The 17500-nt window shown below is 49.9% G+C and overlaps 3 protein-coding genes across 4 annotated transcripts in view; 2 read left to right on the top strand and 1 right to left on the bottom strand.

The window, feature by feature from the left end:
* Positions 1–665: 665 nt before the first annotated feature.
* LOC306817170 (chromobox protein homolog 2-like) lies at positions 666–4217 on the bottom strand. Its single transcript, XM_079333842.1, is given in 6 exon segments — positions 666–1956; positions 1958–2229; positions 2311–2380; positions 2743–2808; positions 3980–4023; positions 4109–4217. Coding segments are annotated over 6 exon segments (1599 nt in total). The 5' UTR covers positions 4175–4217; the 3' UTR covers positions 666–875.
* A 1743-nt stretch (positions 4218–5960) lies between these two features.
* Positions 5961–8803, top strand: cox11 (cytochrome c oxidase assembly homolog 11 (yeast)). 2 transcript variants are annotated; one of them, XM_079372530.1, is made up of 5 exons: positions 5961–6064; positions 6932–7269; positions 7369–7524; positions 7637–7762; positions 7846–8803. In XM_079372530.1, the coding sequence occupies exons 2-5, from the start codon at positions 6967–6969 to the stop codon at positions 8032–8034; spliced, it is 774 nt and encodes a 257-aa protein (XP_079228656.1). In that variant the 5' UTR covers positions 5961–6064; positions 6932–6966; the 3' UTR covers positions 8035–8803. The 2 variants fall into 2 exon arrangements, with proteins under 2 accessions (XP_079228656.1, XP_079228657.1); XM_079372531.1 differs by lacking the exon at positions 5961–6064 and adding an exon at positions 6125–6220.
* A 156-nt stretch (positions 8804–8959) lies between these two features.
* The window catches only part of rab40b (RAB40B, member RAS oncogene family), an 11837-nt gene continuing 3296 nt past the window's right edge, over positions 8960–17500 (top strand). The window contains exons 1-3 of the mRNA XM_079372529.1: positions 8960–9809; positions 15351–15411; positions 16922–16982. Coding sequence (XP_079228655.1) covers positions 9668–9809; positions 15351–15411; positions 16922–16982 — 264 coding nt within the window. The 5' untranslated portion in view covers positions 8960–9667. The remainder of the gene's footprint in view (positions 9810–15350; positions 15412–16921; positions 16983–17500) is intronic.

Raw genomic sequence — 17500 nt, 5'->3', positions numbered from 1 at the left:
CTGACCCGGTTCACACGGGTCGAACCTTTGGTCCAGACAAACCTCAGATCACATGACTCACTTCAGAGTCCTTCTGGGTTTTTAGAAAACACGCCGTCCTGCAGAAAGACAGAAAGCGAGACGCCGTCCGTCTCAAAGGGCAGAACGGAGGCAGTGAGCTCGAACAGTGTCCGAGAAGAACCTGAGGCACTGGAGGGGGCGGAGTCAGACATCCATCTGTGACCTTAGACCCCGCTCACACCTCTCAGACACGCGTCCGTCAAAGAAGGGGGAGGGACCAAAGACCATCTGCACGCCGCGCCTCACCTCACAGCCACGACGCTCTCTGAGGTCAGGGGGACGCCAGGGGGACGCCAGGGGGACGCCAGGGGGACGCCAGGGGGACACCAGGGGGACGCCAGGGGGACGTCAGGAGGACGCCAGGGGGACGTGGACGTCAGGGGGTAGTCAGGAGGACGCCAGGGGGACGTGGACGTCAGGAGGACGCCAGGGGGACGTGGACGTCAGGGGGACGTCAGGAGGACGCCAGGAAGACGTCAGGGGGACGTCAGGAGGACGTGGACGTCAGGGGGACGTGGACATCAGGGGGACGTCAGGGGAATGCCAGGGGGACGTCAGGAAGACGCCAGGAGGACGTGGACGCCAGGAGGACATCAGGGGGACGCCAGGAAGACGCCAGGGGGACGTCAGGAGGACGATGTGAAGCGTTTACAGATCCGGTGTGAACGAGGTCTAAACGTCAGGGTTCCTACGGATCACACAACCTTTGATCTCTCTGCGCTGTCTCTGATTGGCCGAAGCGTTTGGTGCTTCTCTGTGGAGCGCTGTAGGAACCCTGAGAGAGTTTGTTTGTGATTGGTCGTCTCGGACGGCGTTCAGTGATTCCTGGAGTTAAAGAATCCGACGCTGGTCGGCGACTCCTTCACCGTCACCGTGATGAAGTTGGCCGTGACGTCCGTGACGAACACTTGCTCCAGGAGGTTGTGGGTGGGCCTCCAGTCCGTCTCCGTGTCCGACTCTGTGGCGTCGTCGCCGAAGCTGGGCCGGCTGTTGTTTGGGAAGAGATGGGCGCCGTGCTCTGATTCGCTGCTGCTGCTCTCGTCAGAGTCTCCGGTGCTGAGCTCGTTCAGGCTTCTCGTCTGCAGGCTGTGTTTTCTGTCCTCGTGTCTCCCGCCGCTGCTTCCTGCCAGCTTCTTACTCTCCGCTGACGCCTCCTTCCCCCGCTCCTCTCTCGCCCTGCTCTGCTCGCCGCCGCCTGCTGGCACGTTGGAGCGCTGCACGGAGGACGTTCGAGCGTCTTTCACACCTCCTGCTTTAACCATCATGCCGCCGCTCCGGAGGCTCGCCCTGGAAGCTACACCCGCCGCGTTGCTCCCGGCGGCCGTCTTGCTGACGCTCTGCAGGTTGAGCGCTCGCAGGTTGAGCGCCTGATTGGCTCGGTCCCGTGGCGTCAGCGAGGACACGAGCTTGGACTGGTTAGAGTTCTGCTGTTTGTGTTGAAGCGACCCCGTCTGACCTCCTCCGCCCTCCTGCCTCCTCTGACTCAGAGAGGAGCGCTGCACCGTCTGACCAAAGGCGGCGTGCAGCGTGGCTCCTCCTCCCTGTTTCAGCGGAGACGCTCTGAAGCCGTCTCTGCTGCCCGAGGTGTCCGAGTGCGAGCGCTTCAGCTCGGACAGAGAGTTCTTACTGTGAGAGGACGAGCCGCTCTTATAGGAGGAGGACGGGGACATGGAGCGGCTCACCCACATGCCGCTCAGGGACCCGGACTTGGCGGCGGCGGTCTGGGAGAAGGAGCTGGACGAGGTCTGAGAGGCCGAGGCCGCCTCCTCTCTGGAGCTCCGGCTCAGCCCCGTGTACGTGAAGCTGGCTGGCTGCAGAGGCTTCTTCACCCCGGGGCGAGTCTCCTCCCGGGGTGACCTGAGAGCCTGGTGGTGGCGTGGGGGGGGCGGAGGAGGGGGGGGGAGGAGGCGGGGGAGACGGTCTGCTCTTGGCTTGTCGTAGCGCCCTCAGGTCGGGGGGCAGCGGCTTCCTCCCACGCTTGCGCGGAGGCTCGGGTTTGGCCAGCAGGATCTGAGGCCTCTTCTGTGGGACCGGGTGGACGCGGGGGACCGGCTTCGCCTTCTTCGCGTGACCTTCGTCCTCCGAGGAAGAGGAGGAGGCAGACGAGGTGAGGCCGGAGGACGAGGAGGACGAAGAGCGGCTGTCTTTAGTCACGGCCGGCGCAGGCGGCTGAAACCAAGAAGAAGAAGACGAGTGAAGGAAGACGACGAGATTCTGCGCCGGTGAAAAACTGCAGGAGAGAAACGTTACCAGAATCTTCCGCGGGCGACCTCGAGGCCTCTTTCCTTTCTTCTGGAACAGAAGCTCCCGCTCTTGTTCTCTGAAACACAACGACACCATTGATCCGTCAAAACGTTCTGATCCGGTCCGGTCCACATCCTGACCGAGACATTACTGTGACTGGAGCCTGATCAACCAATCAGAGTCAAGCTGAACACAAACATCCTACTGACTCGTGTTAAAGAAACTGATTTAATGTTACACACACACACACACACACACACACACACACACACACACACACACACACACACACACACACACACACACACACACACACACACACACACACACACACACACACACACACACACACACACACACACACACACACACACACACACACACACACACACACACACACACACACACACACACACACACACACACACACACACACACCTCTTGTGAAATGCAGCCAGTAGCCTGGGGTCCAGGATGTTCTCTTCGGGCTCCCAGCTGTTGTGCCTGAAAGAAAACAAACGGTTCATACAGGTCGGCTCTCTCTCTCTGACTGCAGTACCCATTTTAACCACCAGGTGTCCGAGCAACATATCGCTGGAGTCACGAGACAAACGAGTTCCCGTTCTAATGATAGATTAAACCAGAGATTCAACCATGTGGAATAAACCCGACAACAGACACGCTCGGTGTTCTGACCCGTCCAAACAGAGCCTTTTATTCTGAAAATAAATGTTCTATTAGTGCGTGACTTCCTGTCGCGCTCGATCTGCTCTGTGGCGTCTTGATGCTCCGACATCCTGCAGAAACAGAAGTCTGGTGTTTCTGAGCGAAGTCTCCCACGCCGCCGCTGCCGACATGCTCTTAATCGTCCGCCACATTAAACCCCGCCTCTCCATATCAGTCGTTTGGCGTGCTCCATGTCAGCATTAACGTGATATAATTGACACAACAATAAAAAATAAATAAAATATCAACACATGCCACATTATTTGGCGACATCTGTCAGCTGGAACGCTATTGGTCGATACCGATGTTGAACCGATGACTGAAACAAATCGACTAAAAATCATCTTCAGCGCTCGTGTGTTAACTCCTGTTTTATTATTGATTTTTAAATGTGGGACCCCCCAGTATCCACTGGTGACCCCCCAGTATCCACTAGTGACCCCCCAGTATCCACTGGTGACCCCCCAGATGGGTCAGGACCCCTACTTCGAAAAACACTGACCTAAAGTCCATCTGATGAGATCCAAATAAACAAACAAACAGCTGCACGTGGAGCTGATGTCAGGAAATGACGCAGTCTCTTTAAATGAAGGAAAAAACATGTTCGTGGGTTTCAGATCCAGTAGAACCACTGGATCTACTGGGTCCAGTAGATCTACTGGGTCCAGTAGATCCAGTGCAGCCTGCAGCTTGTGTTTTGGCTGGTGCTAGCATCAGCTGCTCGGAGTGAAAACTGCTCATAAAAAGACGAAACCAGCGGAAATAGCTCGGTGTGTGTGTGTGTGTCCGGGTGTTTCTGGACCCTCTGGGGGGTCTGCGGGGTCTGCGGGGTCTCAAACAGCCGCAACAGGAGACGTAAACACGGATGCGGAGCCTCGCATTGTCTGCTGCCATTTTTCACCCAGCTAGCTTGTGTATGTGTCGTTAGCCGCGGCAGCTAGCTACTCACTTAGACGACCACCCTCTCCATTTCACCAGATACTCGAACTTTCCCTGAAGAAGAAGAGCACATACACACGGTCAGGGTCACGTGGTGTGCACAGGACGCCTCGTGCAGCCTTTACAGGTGATTTCTTACCTTTCTCGGCCGTTTGCTGAGGATGCATTCCGCATCAAATACCTGTCCGACTGTGACCCCCTCCATTACTACCGCAGCCCCTCACAACGAGCGGAGAGCGCGCTTTTTGACCTCACACGGCCACCGTACATCCTTCAAACCACACAAAAACTACAAATTTACTATAATACACAATAAAATAACTGTTTAAAATACGTTTTTATATGTGTGTTATCTTTTCGTGTTTTTGCTTTTATCCCAAATTATGGCGTTATTTAATCGTGTGGTGTTTTTTTTAATTTATATTATTTTATTTTATTTAATCTTTTATATTTTCTTGACATTTATCTTTTATGTTATATATTGTTATTCTTATTATTAGTAAACCTACAGTAATTTTTTTTCACTCGTTCATGTAGTTATTGATCTATCTCTTTACATTCTCTGTTTGTGATATTTAATTTTTTTCTGATATGTTAGGGAGCCTCTGAAAGGAGGATCAATAATTCTGTTTTTGAGTCATGAAGCTTTACACTCAATAAAAATATACCTGATGAGTTTTTAATAAACTTTCGCTCTGCTGGTTTCTTGTTTTTTGTTTTTGTTTTTTGTTGCTCAAACTAGGATCAATGTTGGAGATGCTTTTGAAACATGGAGAGAGGTTAGAACGCAGAAAGCTTTACAGACCCATGCAGAGCTGGCTAAACACTGAAGCTACAGTGTCCACCACATGCAGAGCTGGCTAAACACTGAAGCTACAGTGTCTCTACATGCAGAGCTGGCTAAACACTGAAGCTACAGTGTCCACCACATGCAGAGCTGGCTAAACACTGAAGCTACAGTGTCCACCACATGCAGAGCTGGCTAAACACTGAAGCTACAGTGTCCACCACATGCAGAGCTGGCTAAACACTGAAGCAACAGTGTCCACCACATGCAGAGCTGGCTAAACACTGAAGCAACAGTGTCCACCACATGCAGAGCTGGCTAAACACTGAAGCTACAGTGTCCACCACATGCAGAGCTGGCTAAACACTGAAGCTACAGTGTCCACCACATGCAGAGCTGGCTAAACACTGAAGCTACAGTGTCCACCACAAGCAGAGCTGGCTAAACACTGAAGCTACAGTGTCCACCACATGCAGAGCTGGCTAAACACTGAAGCTACAGTGTCCACCACATGCAGAGCTGGCTAAACACTGAAGCTACAGTGTCCACCACATGCAGAGCTGGCTAAACACTGAAGCTACAGTGTCCACCACATGCAGAGCTGGCTAAACACTGAAGCTACAGTGTCCACCACATGGTGACCTGTGTGAGAGGAGGGGCGGAGCCAGACAGCTCTCCGTGATGATTAGAGTTTAGACTACAGTACATATTTAAAACACTAGGGGGCAGAGCTACAGACTGCTCCTTTAATGTTGCTTCTCCGCACACTTTCGTTTAGATTAATCTGCTCTTATCTTGACACCTCATCTCATAAACTGTCACATTACTTTCTGCACAACAGGTCTGACGGTATGAATTTTTTGTTTGGCAATGAATACATGTTTATTTTTATTTTATTTTATTCGTATCCTGAAGAGTTGGAAAGCTAGATAAATACCTGTGTATTTATTCTTAGGTAATAATAATGCTCCACATACTCTGAATACTTCATTTGTAATAAATTGCAGGATTTCACTGCTGCTACCTGAAGTTGAAGTTCCCCTCTGTGGCTCTTTGATCTTATAAAGTGACATTAAAAGGTAATGAATGTTTTCTGAGAATAAAGGACAGTAAAGGTTGTTAGTCATGTCGTTGTGTGTATTTATGTGTTTTTGTACATAAAGACAACATGCGGAACCTTGTGTGCCTGACTGTGTCTGGAGGAGACTGGGGAGCTATTTCTGTGTTGCACAACAGTTATATGTGTTTCCTTCATGATGTTATGTGTTTCAGTTCAGCGGTGAATGACAGTAGAGCGCTTTGTTTAAGGTACTGAACATTTTAAAGATAATATTTAATTAAACATATCTTAATTATTACGGATTAAACAGTAATAATGCTAATAATGCTAAGCTAACACCGGCACGCGCGAGTGCAGGGAAGAATTGATTATTTAACCTTTAAATGAGTTCAAACTCTTTCAGTGTGAGTAATACTGAACTCCAGCCTGAATGTAAACTCACCAACAGGGATTTAATTTATGGTTAAACATTCCTCCAAACCTCGACTGAAAACCTTCTAGATTTAATATTTTTCTGTGTTTTGTCTCATTATCAAACAGCTCAATGTGACATGATGGATATATTTATAATGTATACTGTATCTATGTATAATTATATTTATAATCATCAGAGTCTGCTGGACAATTCGGCTCACATGTGAACCTCTTAAAATATAACATATTATTATATAACATATTATTATTATAATGTCCGTTTTAATAAGCAGTTCTCGTTGAAGTCTTCAGAGGATCTCTGATAGTTTCAGCTTCTTTCACACTGAAACAGTTTCTGTTTATCAAACTATTATTTGGCCGAATTAAAGAGTAGTTTTAACCATGTTAGAAATTGTGTTTATTTGACCTATAACAGACAAGTCTCATGTTTTTGTAAGGAAGTTAAAATAAAATTCAAACTTTTTAAACAGAGTTTGGTCTTGTACGTTTTTTTAACTTATAAAGTTTTAAAGGGAAAGTTACAATTAGCCATTATTCTAACGTAAATAAATGTTTGATGGTTTCATGTCGAGGCTGGTTGTCAATTTTAATGTTTTATGGATCCAAAATATTGAAGATTAATTAGTAATGAAGTTCAGGATTTTGTTGGGAATTAAATAAAGAGTTTCTTCTTCATTCAGGTTTCCCCCCTGCTGACCCGTCTCCAGGTGTGGACATGCTGCTCCCCCTCCTGTTGCGTCAGTCCCTCCGCTGCCCTCCGGTGTTGCTGACACGATGCCTCCGGTGCCACGCTCAGAGGACGCTGCACTCTCAGGCTGAGCACTTCCTGCGCCGGAGGCTTCCTCTGCGCTCCCACGCTCAGAGCCGAGGCGTGAAGGGCCGGAGCAGGAAGTCCACGAGCCAGGAGGAGGATTGGAAAAGCAAGAACAAGACGGTGCTGACGTACATCGCTGCTGCTGGCGTGGGAATGATCGGCCTGTCGTACGCTGCCGTGCCGCTCTACAGGCTCTACTGCCAGGTGAGGAAAAAAACCAACGTCCTGTTTGTAGCCTCCACGAGTGGTGTGTGACGTGTGTGTGTGTGTGTGTGTGTGTGTGTGTGTGTGTGTGTGTGACAGGCGTCGGGACTCGGAGGCACAGCGGTGGCCGGCCATGACACAGAACAGGTGGAGACGATGAAGCCGGTGAAAGAACGCATCATTAAAGTCTCGTTCAACGCAGATCGACACGCCAGCATGCAGTGGAACTTCAAGCCGCAGCAGACGGAGATCTTTGTAAGATGGTTCTGAAAGAGTTTCACTCTCAGCATCGTGAATCTTTGTTCTGTAGCTCGGAGCGGATGATGACGTGTGCGAGGTCGTGTGACTCTCTTTCTGTGACGTTCAGGTGGTTCCGGGTGAGACGGCGCTGGCGTTCTACAAAGCAAAGAACCCCACAAACAAGCCCATCATCGGCATCTCCACCTACAACGTGGTTCCCTTCGAGGCGGGGCAGTACTTCAACAAGATCCAGGTACCAGCTGCTCCACAGGTGTCCTCTGAGTCCAAGCTCCGCCCTCGCCTGACTCTGATGTGTTCTGTGTCCTACCTTCGTAGTGTTTCTGCTTCGAGGAGCAGCGGCTGAACCCTCACGAGGAGGTCGACATGCCCGTCTTCTTCTACATCGACCCCGAGTTCGACGAGGACCCCCGCATGGCCCGCGTGGACAACATCATCCTGTCCTACACCTTCTTCGAGGCCAAAGAGGGTCAGAAACTTCCTCTGCCCGGATACAGCTACAACTGACCTGACAGGACCGGCAACATACTGACCACGGGAGCCCGATCCTGAGTCTGATCCTGATCCTGAGTCTGAGTCTGAGCCTGATCCTGATCCTCAGCTCAGTCTGAATCAAAACCAAAGAGGAGAGAAATAATTCACCAGGACTCTTCAACTTCGACGTTAAATTCAAATGTGAGACGGACATCCAGCTTGGTCCTCCTGGTCCTCCTGGTCCTCCTGGTCCTCCTGGTCTCCTGTAGTCTCAGTGATGTACAGAAGGACTCTGCACGTGTACGCAGGCTGTCGTCCTCCCCCTCTCTCTCTCTCTCTCTTCACCTTCTCTATTATGAAGCCCACTAATAAACCTTTAAAAGCTGTGATTAATGACAGGTTGATGTATGTAGCGTACCAGGACTGATTCATGCAGACACACTCCTGCAGTCATTGACGGTCTGTTCCGTGTGGACGGCGTGCAGGAGTTTGTCAAACAGACACGTTGAAGCTCATCAGAGAAACTCTGCAAATCTTTCACTGCAGCTTCAACGAGTTCATGAAAAATCCAACAAACGTCCCGTCTGTCACAAGTTTAAAAAGTGTCGGGGAACTTGGACGAGTTTGTTGTTTCTCTGTTTCCCTCGGCAACGTCGGCGTCCCTTCACACGAGGTCGATGTGAGGAGTCGACTTTTCTCTGAACGGAGGTGGAGATGAGCTGAGACTGAAGACTGTGTGACTCTAAATGAAAACATGATCTGTTTGTTCAACTGATGGATAAATAAAACATATTTAAATGAGTGATCTGTCCGGGCGATCGATGAAGGTCGGCATGTTTCAAAGAGCAGTTTAAGAAACGAGAAGACGAGTAAAACTTTCCTGAAGGTTTGTTTAGTTAAATCTTTTTCTTTTTTCCTCCTGAAGGAGCTGAAGCGTGATTATTCAGGTGTTTTCAGCAGCTGCTATTCTCTTTAATTTATTAGAAAACAAACTGTGATGATTATTTATCTGCAGGACTGTCGAGGAGCTCGTGAGGTTTAAATAATCTTATATGTTGTTTCGACACCAGGTGGCAGCAGAGGGAAAAAAGTGCCGAGGAAGAGTTTTAGTAAAGTTTACCGGAAGAGAGAAAAAATATATGCGCTTGCATTTAGTTTTATTTTGAAGGTACAAACCGGATGTTGTACATTGTTTTCATCCTGTACAGGCTACGTCACACAGGCAGCGAATGAACGTCTCGAGCGTCAGGTCCGCGCTCCAGGTTGGCCTGGCAACTCAGAGGATGCACCAATCAGACGCGCGCGGGGTTAGACTCCCACCTCTCCTCTCCTCGACCCCTCCTCCTCAGAGCGGGAGGTGGAGGGTGGACCAGCAGGGTTCCGTCACTTTCTCCTGCTGAGTCCGGAGTCCAGGAGCACAACAGAACCGTCTGAGGAGGATTTCTTCTTCGTGCGTAAAAGTGCGGTGCGTCCTGCGCGTGCTTGGCACAGGGGACGTGGTAAACCCGTTTGAAAAGAGATGTGTTCTCTGAGTTCTGTTCACTCTGCTTTACATGAGAACATCAGAACCAGGTGAGCAGACGGGGAGACTCAGGTTCACCTGAGCGGGTCCGTGTCCCGGGTCTTATCCCATGATGGGACACGGCAGCTGTCATCTGGCGCGAGGATGAGCCACAGAAGCAGCCCGGCGCGGGCGTACGACTTCCTGCTCAAGTTCCTCCTGGTGGGAGACAGCGACGTGGGGAAGGGCGAGATCCTGGCGAGCCTGCAGGACGGAGCCACCGAGTCCCCGTACGGATACAACATGGGTGAGTGAGAGAGACGGAGGGGAGAGTGTGGGCGGGGCAGTGAGTTTTGTTTTATAATCTTAAACCCACCTGTCAGGTAATCTGTGAAGGTTTTACGCGCGCGGAGCTCCTGTTTTTAGGCGCCATCTGTGGAAGCAGCTGATCAAACCCGGAGACAGCTCCGATATGAAGGAGCTCTCATGACAAACACTCCGAGCAGGTCTGATGATCACTGCTCTGTTCCTGCCTGAGGGAGCACGTGACGCTTTGGCACGAATCCCAGCATGAAGCAAGCACTTCAAATCTCCCAGTCCCGATCCATCACTGGGAGTGTTTTTGGTCCTTCAGCATCACCTGAAAAGTTCTCTGACGTTCCTCCTTCTGTGAAGCTCGACTCCTCTTCCTCCTCTTCCTCCTCTTCCTCCTCTTCCTCCTCTTCCTCCTCTTCCTCCTCTTCCTCTCAGAGGGAGCACCTGTCTCACTCAGCTTCACGTGCGTCCTGTTTGACACAGCCCAGAGGTGCTGCATGTCAACAGGCGAGGAGGGCAACTGCTGGGGGGCCCCGGCCAGTAGGGGGCGCCTCATCTGACTCTGCTGGGGGGGGGGGGGGGACTTCTCACCGACGTCAACAGATTCTTAATGATCAGATTTAAAAAAGCAGGACGAGACTGAAACACGAGCAGCTTGTTGGTTTATTGGAGGGAAAAATGTGACTTCTTCTTAAGTTTGTTCGTTAACTGTTTTTACTCATTTTAAAACACGTCTGAGAGAGAGAGAGAGAGAGAGAGGGAGAGAGAGAGAGGACATGCAGCAAAGATTCATAAACCATATTTGATATGTGAAACTGTCGTTGTGTTTCTGTCCTTCAAAGAGACAGACGGAGCAGACGGGAGGCGTCCATGTTGGAATCATTCAGAGTTTATATTTCTACATTTAGACTGTCGGAGTCTCTGCATCATCAATCTGTCTGTGCAGAAACTCCAGAGTGACTTTAGCTTTTATCTCACTCTGATTGTGTGTGTGTGTGTGTGTGTGTGTGTGTGTGTGTGTGTGTGTGTGTGTGTCATTAATAAACCCTTGCTGGCAGCTGCTCATGACTCACGCTCGCTCTGCAGGAGGGCGTCCAGGACGAGTTGATGCTCTCGACTCCTCACACACACACACACACACACACACACACACACACACACACACACACACACACACACACACTACAGCTCATGATGTAACACACGCTGGCGGCCATGTTGGATGTCGGCAGCTTCGGGCTGACAGTGACTTTATATGATAACATGTTCGACTTGTCATTTGGGTCAAACCACAACGATCCGACTCTCCTCTGAGGTCCAGAGCTTTAGGGGGGACTCCAGCGTCCCCTGCAGGGACACACGGGGACTCCAGCGCCCCCTGTAGGGACACACGGAGGACTCCAGCGCCCCCTGCAGGGACACACGGGGACTCCAGCGCCCCCTGCAGGAACACACGGAGGACTCCAGCGCCCCCTGCAGGGACACACGGAGGACTCCAGCGCCCCCTGCAGGGACACACGGAGGACTCCAGCGCCCCCTGCAGGAACACACGGGGGACTCCAGCGCCCCCTGCAGGGACACACAGGGGACTCCAGCGCCCCCTGCAGGGACACACAGGGGACTCCAGCGCCCCCTGCAGGGACACACAGGGGACTCCAGCGCCCCCTGCAGGGACACACAGGGGACTCCAGCGCCCCCTGCAGGGACACACGGGGGACACGGGGATTTATTTCTTCTGTACAGTCAGAATAAATAAATCCGTGCGTTTGTGTATTTTGTGTTTCGTGTTTTGTTGCTGCTTCTCTCTGTGACTGATCAGACCCCCCCCCCCCCCCCTGCAGCTTTAATATCTCCGGCATTTAGCTGACATCCAGAGCAGCTTAGCGTGAGGATGGAGAAAAAGGCTTTGCTTCAGAGCGCTGACAGCAGCGGCCCGTAGACAGGAGGTCAGAGTCGAGGAGGCTGGACTGAACCTGCAGTGACCCCTGAGACGGGCTGATTCAGGAAATCTGTGCTGAGGTGATTAGAGAAGTGTTTGTGTTGGTGTTCTGATGGAAGTCGTCTTCCAGGCAGCGGTGACACAGTTTGTGTGAGGCCTTGATGTCTGCTGTTTCTGGGTCATCTCCTGTAATGGGAGCTCTGACGGGAGACGGAGACATAGCTGTGGTTGGCCGGCTGCCCGTCGGGGAGTTTTGCGGTGAAATGCGGGAACGAGTGCAGGATCGGAGGCCACAAGTGTCCGAGAAGAGCTGCTGTTAGAGGCTGAGCCGGGAGGAAGACGCCCAAACCACACGGGGGGGGGGGGGGGGGCCTTGATTAGATCTGAGAGAACACACCGACGCAAGTTGAGAAAAATGCACACAGACGGCGTCGCGGTTTGAGTTCTTCTACGAGCCGCTCATAAGACTCACATGAAGGCCGAACGCTCGTTTTGTTTTAGACCATCAGCAGCTGGTTTCTGACTTCTGTCAGGGTTGTGTAACTTCACAATAACACTTCCAGCGAGGCCTCGGGGGACTGGACGTGTGTGTGTGTGTGTGTGTGTGTGTGTGTGTGTGTGTCATGATGCTGCTGGCGTTGCCAGGAGAGGCTGACTCATTCCTTCAGATGTTTGATCCCTGCTCGTAAAGATGGCTGACCTCGGCTGGAACATGAAAAATACAGAGAAGTGATTTCTCTCTTTTCGAGTAAACGTTTCTTTTTTCTGTTTTTTCTTTTTTCTGTTTCAGGAAGTCCCGAGCTGAAGCTTGAATCTGTCGGGCTGAACGTAGTCCGTGATAACAGGTTCTTTAAAGGCCATGATTGGATCTTTGAGGATTTCTGTTGCTGACATTTCTCTGTCAGTGTCGCTGCTAAGTCAGCTAAGCTAACGTGACATTAGCTTACTCACTCTCTGAACAAGCTAACGTGACATTAGCTTACTCACTCTCTGAACAAGCTAACGTGACATTAGCTTACTCACTCTCTGAACAAGCTAACGTGACTATGTGTGGGTCGCTAACAGTGGCCGCCCGCCTTTTCTTCAGCTCAGGACATTTACTGCTTCAAAATCCAGGTCGAGAAACTACCCATCCCACAATGCTTTGCAAATGTCATGGTGACAAACGTTCACGCTGTTCTTTAATCGTATCGACGAAAACCTGTTTGTAGTTTCAGAATGTGTCGAAGCCAGCCGGGAATCGAACCGCGTACGCCCGCTATCAGGCAACTCATCAACAGTTATCAAACCAGAGAGTTCAAAAGTCTGTTTCTGCTGCAGTGACCTCTGCCAACACACACACACACACACACACACACACACACATATTCATACTGTACACACACACACATTCATACTGTACACACACACACATTTATACTGTACACACACACACATATTCATACTGTACACACACACACACTTATACTGTACACACACACACACTTATACTGTACACACACATACACATTTATACTGTACACACACACACATATTCATACTGTACACACACACACACTTATACTGTACACACACACATTTATACTGTGTACACACACACACACATTTATACTGTACACACACACACATACACATTTATACTGTACACACACACACATTTATACTGTGTACACACACACACATTTATACTGTACACACACACACACATACACATTTATACTGTACACACACACACACACACACACATTTATACTGTGTACACACACACACACACACACACACACACACACACACACACACACAGTCACAGAGCCGGCAGGCAGCTTCAGTCTGTTCTGTTTTATAGTTTTGACGTGTATCTACAAACATCACCACTCCAGCCTCTCTCTTATGTAACACCACTTTCCCAAGATGCCTCATGTATCATACATACCTGTGTGTGTGTGTGTGTGTGTGTGTGTGTGTGTGTGTGTAGGTTGGACTGGTGTGTTGTTCTCTTCCCAGAATAACTCTGTCTGTCTTACATCACATCGTGTTCCTCCTCCTCTCCTCGCTCTAATACTCCCCGAGTCTCTTTCCTTCTTCTATGAATTTATTGTTGTGTGTGTGTGTGTGTGTGTGTGTGTGTGTGTGTGTGTGTGTGTGCAGAGTGAGCGAGCACACCTGATCGAGCCGTTGTTCACTTTAGTGCAAAGACAAAAACATGAGCAAAAAACTCGATCAGAAATGTGTCGGATCGTTTGATCCTGTTAGGGACCAAACGCGCGCGGGGGGGGGGGGGGGGGGCGGAGTCTCCTGAGGTCCAACATGAAGTGTGGTATGAAGCAGCAGAGTCCTCTGTATGATGCTGTCATGAGAATCTGTGTGTTTCGATCAACGCTCAGCAGATCCAAACATGCCAATGTGATAAAAGCAGAAATCTTACTGTAACTCTGAGCTGGAAACAAAGAGCATTCAAGAGACTTTACATAACGTGTGTGTGTGTGTGTGTGTGTGTGTGTGTGTGTGTGTGTGTGTGTGTGTGTGTGTGTGCACTTGGCAGCCATTGTGCCCTCGCTGTCCTCGCAGACAGCTTCTGATAATTACTGTAATAAAAGAGACGAGCCGCTCCACGCTTCTGTTCCCAGCAGAGACTCTGTGACAGCAGCCTGATATTAACAACTAATCAGTGTGTGTGTGTGTGTGTGTGTGTGTGTGTGTAGATCTCTGGTATTTTTCAACGTAAATCTGAAGCCGTCTTAGTTTGAAGCCTCCAGCGGTGGATTGTCTTAATCTGCTGTCAGAGGAAACATTAGGATGGAGGCTGAGAGGTTGCTGGTTTTAATCCCTGTGAAAACCTCTTTAAAGTGACACTATTCCTCCTCTCTTCAACGACAAGTCTCTAATTCTCTTTAGAGGTGGATGCATGGCACACGTTCTTTATTCAGTACAACAAAGAGCGTTTGGATTTTAAAGGTCACATGACCTCCTCCTCTTCTTCAGGTGAAATCAGTGTCCTCGCTCCTCTTCAACATGTGTGTGAAGTGTGTTGTTGTAAATCCACTCTGATCCTGTATTTGATCATGTCTATAAACCCCTCTATTTCAGCCCTGCTCAGAACAGGCTGTTTCTGTGTCTGTAGCTTTAAATATGTAAATGAGCTGTGTCTGACCACGCCCCCTCTCTGGAAGGGCTCGGATGTACTCGCTGCTTTCTGGCTCCATGTCCTATTGTTTACGGTGAGAAGGCAGACTCAGAGGGCAGAACAAACACCTAGCTGTGGGAGTGTCACCCACCTGGGGGAGGGGCTACTGCCCTTTGTGATGTCATGAAGGGAACACCTCCAAACAGCCTGTTTGGTCAAGAGTGCTCGCAATGATGTAACAGAGTACAAACTACTTCAGACAGATTGATGCGCTGAGAGGTAACAAACTCACCACCTGACCTGAACTCTACAGAATGATGTCACAGCTGAAGTGACATCATTCAACTCAACCAAACAGCTCGACAACCGTTCTTCTATTATTTGACTTTTTCCCTCCACATGAAAGCATCGTCTCTCGCTTCTCTGTCCATGTCTTGTGAAGCCTCATGTGTCCTTTGTCTCGTTCTCAGGGATCGACTGTAAGACGACCACCATCCTCCTGGACGGGAGGAGAGTCAAGCTGCAGCTCTGGTACTGTCCTCTCTCTCTCTTCCTCACACCTTCAGACTCTCTCCACATCACACTCTCTCCTCCAGAGACAAATCCAGCTCTCGTTCAGCTTCCCTCGCTGTCAGGTCATGTGATCGTCAGCAGAGCAGAAACAAACAGGAAGCATGTGAGGCTGTTTGATTGGATAAAGAGCCGGTGCAGGTGACACAGCTGGAGGCTTTTTTCACATCACATATGTCACCTCAGACAGTGTCAGTGGACCTGATCGAGTGAGACGCCATGTGTTCAATCATTCGATGGATTCGTCCTCGCCTCATGAACACTTTTAAACGTTTCCCTTTTTGAAAGACGCACAGTGATGAGAAACGATGGAACGTTTTAAAACTGTAATCAAACGGCTGGTTGGAGAGGAAAATGTGTGATGTCACTGAAGTCGTCATGGAAACATGAAGACTGACGTCTGCTCCCTGCTGCGTTAGCATCCACGAGCACCACACACACAGTCTGTTTGTAAGACGTCATTCTCCCTAATGACCTGCAGGGGGCGACTCCAGGAAAGCAGTCTGATCAAACAGAAGTCTATAATAAAATGTTTAAAATCTCCTCTGCCAATCAGAGTAACTTATTCTGCTGACGATCATTTTTGCTAATTAGCTGCAGCTAACAGTCGTTTTAAAGTGTTAGCATGTTCTGTTTTTATAAACGCAGAACTTTTGGTTCATCAAGGAGGGACAAAGAAATAAAACAAAGACTGCATGAATGTGTGTTTGAGGTACACAGCTGTGTGTTCAACCCTGTGTTGGAGGATTACAGTGCACTTAAAGCACACACACACACACACACACACACACACACACACACACAGAGCTAAAGCGTCTCATCCGTCTACACATCAAACAAAGTTTCAGATTAATAATTTAATATTGACTCGGCGAAGAGCAAAAACGTTCTAAAAATACCTCTGAGGGCCTTCAGTTAACGTTTGTGTGTTTCCTCCCCTCCCCCGACGGCTACACACACACACACACACACACACACACACACACAGCTCCTGTTTGGGAATGATTCCGTCGTCACGTTCTGCTCAGACTCTGATGAGGAGCTGATCCTGAATCCCGACCCCGGTTTATTGGACCTCCTGATGTTCAGGCTGGCAGCCGGCCCCGGTCTCTGGCCCCGGTCTCTGGCCCCGGTCAGGGCCGGCAGCCAGCGAGCGCCCACACAAGCCAATCAAAACACAGCTCTGGAATTCAGCCTGGCGGTTGGGAAACACTCTTGTTTTCGTCTCATGAGTGAGTGGATTCTGTTAAAGCTGCTCACATGTGATCAAAGGACGTGTGTGACTCTCTAAAGACAGACGGCCACAAACAAGAAGTCCTGCACACCAAACACACACACACACACACACTGACCACGCCCTCTTTTCTGTCGCTGTGTTTGTCCTCCTGCTGAGGCTGTCAGGTGACCTCATGTGTGTGTATATATGTTATTATGATTATGATGATCACTGACTGGTCTCGTTGCGTTTCAGGGACACGTCTGGCCAGGGACGATTCTGCACGATTTTCCGGTCCTACTCCAGAGGAGCTCAGGTACGAAACTCTGCGACTGATCCAGCAGTTTGATCCTTTAACGGTGGAATATTTGGCGTCTTGATCTTCTGTTTTTGTTGCAGTGATTTTCAAACAGATATCAGTGTTGTGTAGACGCTGGTGTGGTGAGCGTCCTCCTTCAGAGTGTCTCTGAAGTGTGTGTGTGTGTGTGTGTGTGTGTGTGAGCGTCCTCCTTCAGAGTGTCTCTGAAGTGTGTGTGTGTGTGTGTGTGTGTGTGTGTGTGTGTGTGTGTGTGTGTGAGCGTCCTCCTTCAGAGTGTCTCTGTGTGCTTGTTGTTGTGACCTGGGACACGCTGAGCGCTGAGTGGATGTGTGAACAGCCGCACACCGCCCTCGTTATGTTCCCGGCCGAGAAGACGGAGAGCACTTTCCACTGAATGAAGTTGTGTTGTGTTGGGCGCTCGTCGGGCTTTGAGCTGGTACAGAGGAGATATCGCCATGGCAACAGTGACGCAGTCGTCACTCGGCGAGGCTGGAAGCGGATCATGAATCTTTGTT

This window comes from Symphodus melops, assembly GCF_947650265.1.
Source record: "Symphodus melops genome assembly, chromosome: 21".
NCBI lineage: Eukaryota > Metazoa > Chordata > Actinopteri > Labriformes > Labridae > Symphodus > Symphodus melops.
This window is presented reverse-complemented; position numbering and strand designations above follow the sequence as displayed.